This window comes from Lepisma saccharinum, chromosome 8 (assembly GCF_977018435.1).
Source record: "Lepisma saccharinum chromosome 8, izLepSacc3.1, whole genome shotgun sequence".
In the NCBI taxonomy this organism is placed as follows: Eukaryota; Metazoa; Arthropoda; class Insecta; order Zygentoma; family Lepismatidae; genus Lepisma; species Lepisma saccharinum.
In genome coordinates, this window is record NC_139236.1 from 24,648,300 (window position 1) to 24,655,888 (window position 7,589).

Sequence of the window (7,589 nt, forward strand, 5' to 3'; positions counted from 1 at the left end):
TTATATTTTGTATCTAGAAATAACTTGAGATGTCACGAATATTTTCGGAACGGCGAAAAGATATCTAGGAACGAAAATAGAAATAAGAGATAAATCGAGAGATGAGGAAAAATGCTGCATGCCAGGAGATATAATTTCACAGTGAAAGTGAAAAGCAATGTAAGCAGTAGATATGAAGGCCCATATGAAGTGATAAGTACTTTTAGAAATACAGTTCTTCTAAAGCACATAAAAACAGATGTAGAAAGGAGAGAGAATTTAGACAACATTAGAAGATATAATTGTACAGAAGAGAAGAAAGAAAGCGTCAAGAAGAAATAATAGACTTGTACATATATAATTTGAAAATAAAATTGTATCTGCATATATATATATATATATATATATATATATTTATATATATATATATATATATATATATATATATATATTACGACACTTTTTTTTGGCAACGGAGGGAATATTTATTTAATGCTCCCTTCATTTGGTGCAAAGGTACATAAACCTTAAACTTAAAACTCAGCTAGCTTATCTACAGGGTAGGGTTCTTTGTAGACAACGAAACCAGACAGGATGCCTTCCAATGGAGACGTTTAAACGAATATATTATTTAAACACAGGATACATGGAGTAAGAATTTTACATGATAAGCTACATTCTTCTATAATTTTCTCGTTTACAGTCAATTTTCATCTCAATATTCTTCCTTCGTAATGGGCAGATCTGGATCGGGACTTCCTTCTCAATGGACAGTCTGGATCTGGACTTCCTTCTCAATATGGAGGATCTGGACTTCCCTCTTAATGGACGTTCTGGATCGGGACTTCCTTCTTGATGGACGGTCTGGATCGGAACTTCCTTCTCAATGGACGGTCTGGATCTGGACTTCCTTCTTAATGGATAGTCTGGATCTGGACTTCCTTCTTATCTTCTTTGTGAACTTCCCTCTGGTTTTTAATTTATTTAGGTTTTGACTATTTAACGAATTCCTTTATCCTTTTCCAACTTTTTCCTCCAAGCTTTGGGAATAATACTAATTTCCTCCCTTGGGGCGTCGATCAGAACGCGCCACCACTAACTAGGTACAACAGAGTGTATACTTGGTGCAGCCGATTGACATGCGCATCCAAGTAGGTGCTACAGTTAAACTGCGCAACCAAAAAGTGCTGTGGGGCGTCGATCAGAACGCGCTCGCCACTGATGTAAACAAAATTTCCGCCACGGGAATGGTAAATCAATCATACAGATGTAATATCTGTTCAAAGACACAAACTTGTATCAGTGCTTTGACTTCCTTAATTTTCATATTAACTTACATGTGATCACTGATTTGATTTATAAAATATATATATTAATTTACTTCTTTCATATTTATTCTTTGTCTTCTTATAAAATATTCTATTGTTTTTCATCTTTCCGATTGCTTTGTTCTTATTTATAAAGTTATTCACATATATTATGCCAATTCTTAACCTTGCACGCCTGGTGCTGCCATCTCTATTCTTCAGTGGCAAACTATTCACATTACTTGGTCCTATTGGGTACGTAACACAACACCCAGTGTTAATAAGTAAAAGGTTACTTGTAACTGCATTACAAGTGACTATTACTTTTTGAGTAATGGTAATGTTACAAGTTAATTTTTTTTAAAATAAGTACCTGTAGCTCAATTATATTTTTCAATTAAGGAATTAAGAAATACTTCTACAAGTGCTTTTCTGTATGTATCAATGGTAATGAACAAAATTATAATTTGTTAAAATAAAAAATAAAATTTTAATATTCACATAAGCATTTATTCTCAGTAAATGTTTTGTGTGATATATGTTTTTCAAGTTAAAGGTGTACTTCAAATTTTCTTAAATTTCTATTTTAGAATTTAAACATGTGGAGTCTAGTATAGCTTAACCCATTAACTGTGCCGGAGCTATATATAGACTCTAAAATTGGGACTTTTTTTGCGGAGCGTCTACATGTAGACAGTATTTGAAAGTTAATTGTAACAAGTCATTTTTATAAACACCACTTTTTCGTGCTTTTATTAGTCTATGTGGGCTATTGCCAATCAAAAATTCCATTGTTGATGCTTTGTCAGTTCCTGAAAAATATATTTTTTTCAATATGGAATTAAAAGCCACAGTAGTCTAGTTGGTAGGGTGTCTGACTGCCATGCAGGAGACCCGGGTTCGATACCTGGGGTGGGTGTTCTGAGGGGGTAATTTTACTGGTCTAGTCCCTGAATAAAGTGGCTCTGGGGCTCACCCAGCCTCAAATCAATGTGTAACTGGGTGCAACCCTGGAGGGTAAAGGCAGCTGGAGCATGGTGCTTATCACATCACCTCCAAAATGGTATATATCGGGAATATGTAGTGGGGTGTGTGGAGCCCTACCCCCCAATCCCCTAAATGTGTCTTCATGGTATGGTGTTGTATGCAGGGGGAACTTTACGTTTTACCTTACCTAATATGGAATGTTTATTTGCGATAGAGTCTATATATACGATGGTAATTTGGAAAGTAACCACCATTGAGGCATGGCACTAGTAGTAGTGGGCAAAGGGCTACCATTATTACATCACACAATCTGTGATTCAGTAAGCTTCCAGCTGTGCTAGTGAGAGCATCGTAGTGCCACGCGTGTGCTGGTTATAATGTCACAAAATGTGTGCTGCCATCAAAAATCCCGCCAAATGCGAGGTACGCAGAGTGATAAGATTTCTTTGGGCAAAAAATCTGTCATCAGCAGACATTCATCGTGAATTGTGTGCTGTATATGGCCAAAACATTATAGGCGAAGGTGTTGTGCGTCAGTGGATCAGATTTTTCAAAGATGGAAGAACAAACATTCAAGATGAACCTAGGAGTGATAGGCCTTCTGTAGTGAGTGATGATCTCATCAAGAAAATTGATGATAAAGTTCGTGAGAACTATCGATTCACAATCTCTGAACTTTCTGAAAAGTTTCCGAACATTTCTCGGGCTGTGTTGTACGAGGTTGAAGAAGTGGCTTGGGGCTCAGCACTTTGCTGACGATGAGGATTTTCAAAATGCTGTGACAGGTTGGTTGAATTCCCAGGCGACCAAGTTTCATGCAGAAGGGATTGGTAAGTTGGTGAAACGCTATGACAAGTGCTTGAGTTTTCATGGCGACTATGTTGAAAAATAGAGGACAACTGTACCTTTCAGATGTAAAGTAAAAAATTGTTGTATCTATGGTTTTTTTTTATTTACAGCCAAACGGCGCTTACTTTCCGAATGACCCTCGTAGATTGTTTTCCTTAGCATTAATTTATGGGAAGTCTTTTTATAGTTAGTTTCTTACATTATTTATAATGAAACGAATTTTTGGTTGCATCTATATATAGACAATTTCTTTTTGGTTGCACTTCCCTTCAACGTCGCTGCAGGGGAGGTGTTAATGTAAATTAAATGTTAAATTTAGATAGTCATCAGAGAATAAGAAAAAGTACAGTCACGTCTGGTCACAGGGTGGATGGGGCAAGGGGATTAATTTCCCCCCTTCTGGAGATTTGAAATGGGGAAATTTTTATAGGCTGTTGAGCTGACAAAAGTTTATTTTCAAAATCAGCATTTCAATAAATTGCTAATTTTTCATGCAATATTTGCACATAATATTGATTACTTGCAATATACTTTTCAATGTAATCCTTTATTTGATGTACAGGTTGCCTATGTTACCATAAGCAGTTTTCTTTGACACTACTATGTCTCTTGCATCTCTTACTTTTTCTATTGTTTTATTAGCATATACTCTATGTGATCAAAAGTATCCGGACACACCGCAAACCGTGTTTGTCATAGGGGGCGACACAGTTCTCCCATCTACCTCGTGGAACACATAGTTTGGCCCCCTTGTTGCTTTACATGTGCAACGTCCTGCTCGAGAAAAGTGCCTACTACACCTACACGAGCACATCAGCTGGATGCAAGTCTACTACGAGTAACTTGGCCACGACCAATCAGTAGCACCATACGCTCTACAAAGTTTTACCCATTATGCGAACCTTTTCTCCAGCGGTGGTATGAGACTCTATTTCACTCAGGGTTCGGGAATAAGTACACTGTCCAACGTTAGAGAAAGTTTAATGAATGTAGCTGGATACACTTATGCAACTATAAACGTTGTAAGTTTAGCACACGCCCGTGTAAGATATTATACTCACTTGGCCAATATATTGCCACACAATGGGGGGAGAATGGCTTCTGCAAACTGCCGTAAACTGGGAACAGATACACTGCTGCTGCTGCTGCTGCCCTCTGGGGTCGTATCCTTAGCTCCAACAAACTTCAGGAAGTGCAGTCCTTTACTAGTGCCGACTTTTGTACCTGCAGGGAACTGTTGGCTTTCGGGGAACAAAGAGACATTTATTAGGGTCACCCTCAGGATAACCGTAGTATTTCCCCTGACCTGTAATTTTACCTTCTGAGCGGTTGCCTGGAAACCCAACGCCACACTACCCTGGCGGGGTGCCGCGGGTTGATAGGGGGAGGAAACCTCTCACAGCAAGCGGAGTGGGTCCTCTCACTCTAAAGTAAAGTTGTTCTCTCTCGCCAATAAGCAGAGTGGGGTATCTCTCACTCGAAAGTGGAGTGGGTTCTCTTGCCAAAGGCAGAGTTCAACCTATGTATTAGGTATACTTAGAATTGGATATTAATACGAGGGGGGGCTGGAAAGTTCATGAAATCACCCAGAAGAAATAAAAATTGAAACAAATCGTTGTAGCCATTAGAAAGAGCATATATTGTAAACCTCTTATCCTGCATATGATCCTTTTGTCATTGTTATTTTTTTTGTTTCACGTTCGGTAAGAAGAAATGGCGAAGGATATAAGGAAATTTGAGAAGAATGAGCTTCGCAGTGTCATCAAGTTTTTCGTGTTGCAAGACAAATCCCCCTTGGATATCCATAAAACTTTGCATGAGACTTTGGGGGAACATGCCCCAGGATATACAACAGTAGCCAAATGGGTGAGGCGTTTTAGGACTGGACATGGTGAGACTGAAGATGAACCCCGCTCTGGCAGGCCTGCAAGTGCAGTGACCAGGGAAAACATTGTGAAAGTGCACGACATGTTCATGGAGGATAAGCGCATATCCACCAAAACCATTGCTGCGTATCTGGGGATATTGCGTGGGCGTGTGGTTGTCATAATATCAGAGTATCTGGACATGCGGAAGCTCAGTGCGAAATGGATCCCAAAATGTCTGAATGCTGACCAGAAGAGAACACGAGTGCAGATGTCACGGGAGATCGTGCGCAAATTTCAACACCCTGATGATTTTTGCGCTGTCTGGTGACTGAAGATGAAACATGGATTCACCATTATGACCCACAGACTAAAAAGCAACCCATGGAGATGCGCCACAGTGAGTCTCCTCGACCGAAAAAGTTCCGAAGTCAAAGGTCAGCGGGGAAGGTTCTGGCATCGGTCTTTTGGGATAAGGACTGTGTCATCCTCATAAAATATCTTAAACAGGGTGAAAACATCAATGCTGCTGTTTATTCCCAATATTTGATTGAATTGAAGGTGGCTCTGAAGGAAAAACGTCGGGGAAAAGTGAGCCGTGGTGTGCAATTTCTCCAGGACAATGCGCCCTCGCACAAGGCCCATCAAACCATGCAATTGTTGGCGGATCTGGGCTTTACCTGTGTACCCCACCCACCCTATTCCCCTGATATCACCCCATCCGACTATCACCTCTTTCCAAACCTCAAAAAACATCTCAAGGGCACACATTTTCCGTCCGAAGAGGCACTGGTTGAATAGGTGGAGGGCTGTTTTGCATGGCAGGACAAAACCTTCTATTTGAAAGGGTTACAAATGTTGAAACATTGTTGTGAAACGTGTATTGAGCTTCGGGGGGAATACGTTGAAAAATGTATTAAAATGGTTGTTCCAGCTGTATTTCTTCTGGGTGATTTCATGAACTTTCCAGCTCCCCCTCGTATTATTGCTTAAAATCTAATTTTGATATCGAATGCAACACAAACACAACGCCATTTTAGGTTAAACCCTAAAGTCAAACTGTAAGAAAATTACATTAGTCAGATGAATGCACGAGATAAATGAGACTTGCTGCAGGTTCTATGGCTTTCCATATGGCTTGTCAAGGGAACTGTGATACTTAGACTTGATCCAATTTCTTGCAAATTTTTTCTGAGGAAAGGAGAAGTATGAACTTCTAAATGATTTCTATAATCTCGCATTGAGATGTAGAAATTTGTAGATTTTGGATTGGATTCACAAGGTCTTTGAGTGAGGTGGGAATGTTTGATTGATTGATTTGGTTTATTTTACTTTGCATTTCTGCCACTTTTGGTTAATCGCGAATATGAGGATGAGTGATCATGTGATGAAATTGATGGACACTCGCAAATAATACTCATGCCCAGGCCGGGATTTGAACCCGGGACCTCTGGCATCATAGAGCGCTATGCTTACCACTCCGACACGGAGGTGGGAATGTGTTTTGGATTTTCTTTGTATGCGAAAATCTTGTGTATCTACATTCAATACCACTACATATGAAAAGAAACCTTGGTGGCTCTTCATATTGTCCACCAAAGATTGAAAAGAAGAAAATACCTTCGAGCGCATGGTTTTCCTTGCTTTCTCTGAGATCTGAAGGATTTCGGTCTTGTACATGTAAAGATAGTACTTTCAGTGCTTGAAGAATGTCATTAGGTACAGATAATAATATATTTCAAATATATGCTTTTGTCAAAAGATATTCTTATATATATAAGAGACTTTAAAATTAAAATGAACTGAACTGAAGTGAAACTTATGACTATGATACATATAATAATATGGTTTCCATATCCAGTGAGTAGGAGATGATAATTCCTGGTTGGGATGGCTCAAGATAGAGGAGGGGGGAATCCTCATCCCCTTTAATCTCAACCTGCATTTAAATAAATAGATGTATCTTTATTCGCAATTTTCACATTTCGAACTCCTGATTTTCCGTTCCGTTAAATTCAAAATGAGCACAAAACAAGGAATTTTGCATTAAAAATAGGAAAATCGTGTGCGCTGTTCTAAAATAGAATATTCCCAATGCCTTTACATTATACCTAGGTATAGGTACCTGTGAAGTGATGTGTGTGTGTGTGTATGCATATATATATATATACAAGGGTCGTTCAAGGTTGACCAGGACTTTCGTGCATAAAATATTAATGAATCAATGTAGCGCTGCATTACTAGGGCAGGGCAGACCATGATTCCTTGGGAGTAACCATGATCCTTTGCGACACATTTGGCGCATGCGCAGTAGTGTAAACAAAGATGGCGGCAAGTAGTGTATCTGTTGCTGTGGAACAGCGGTGTATAATGAAATTTCTTGTGAAGGAGAAGGTGAAACCTGCTCAAATTTGGCGTAGACTGCAAGCACAGTATGGTGAACGAACACTGTCACGGGCAAGAGTGTACGAATGGCGTCATAAAAGTTCCCCTCCACCCAAGAAAAGCAAAGTGCTGCCGTCTACCGGTAAGATTTTGGGAACAGTCTTCTGGAACATGAAAGGTGTTATCCATGTGGATTTTGTGGAGAAGGGTGCCACAA

At 39.4% G+C, this 7,589-nt stretch overlaps 1 protein-coding gene across 1 annotated transcript; it reads left to right on the top strand.

Annotated features, from left to right (window-relative positions):
- The first annotated feature begins 4,835 nt into the window (after nt 1-4,835).
- LOC145991710 (protein GVQW3-like) lies at nt 4,836-5,318 on the top strand. Its single transcript, XM_083127768.1, has one exon. It carries the CDS (start codon nt 4,836-4,838, stop codon nt 5,316-5,318), a length of 483 nt encoding a protein of 160 aa, XP_082983894.1.
- Nucleotides 5,319-7,589: the final 2,271 nt, after the last annotated feature.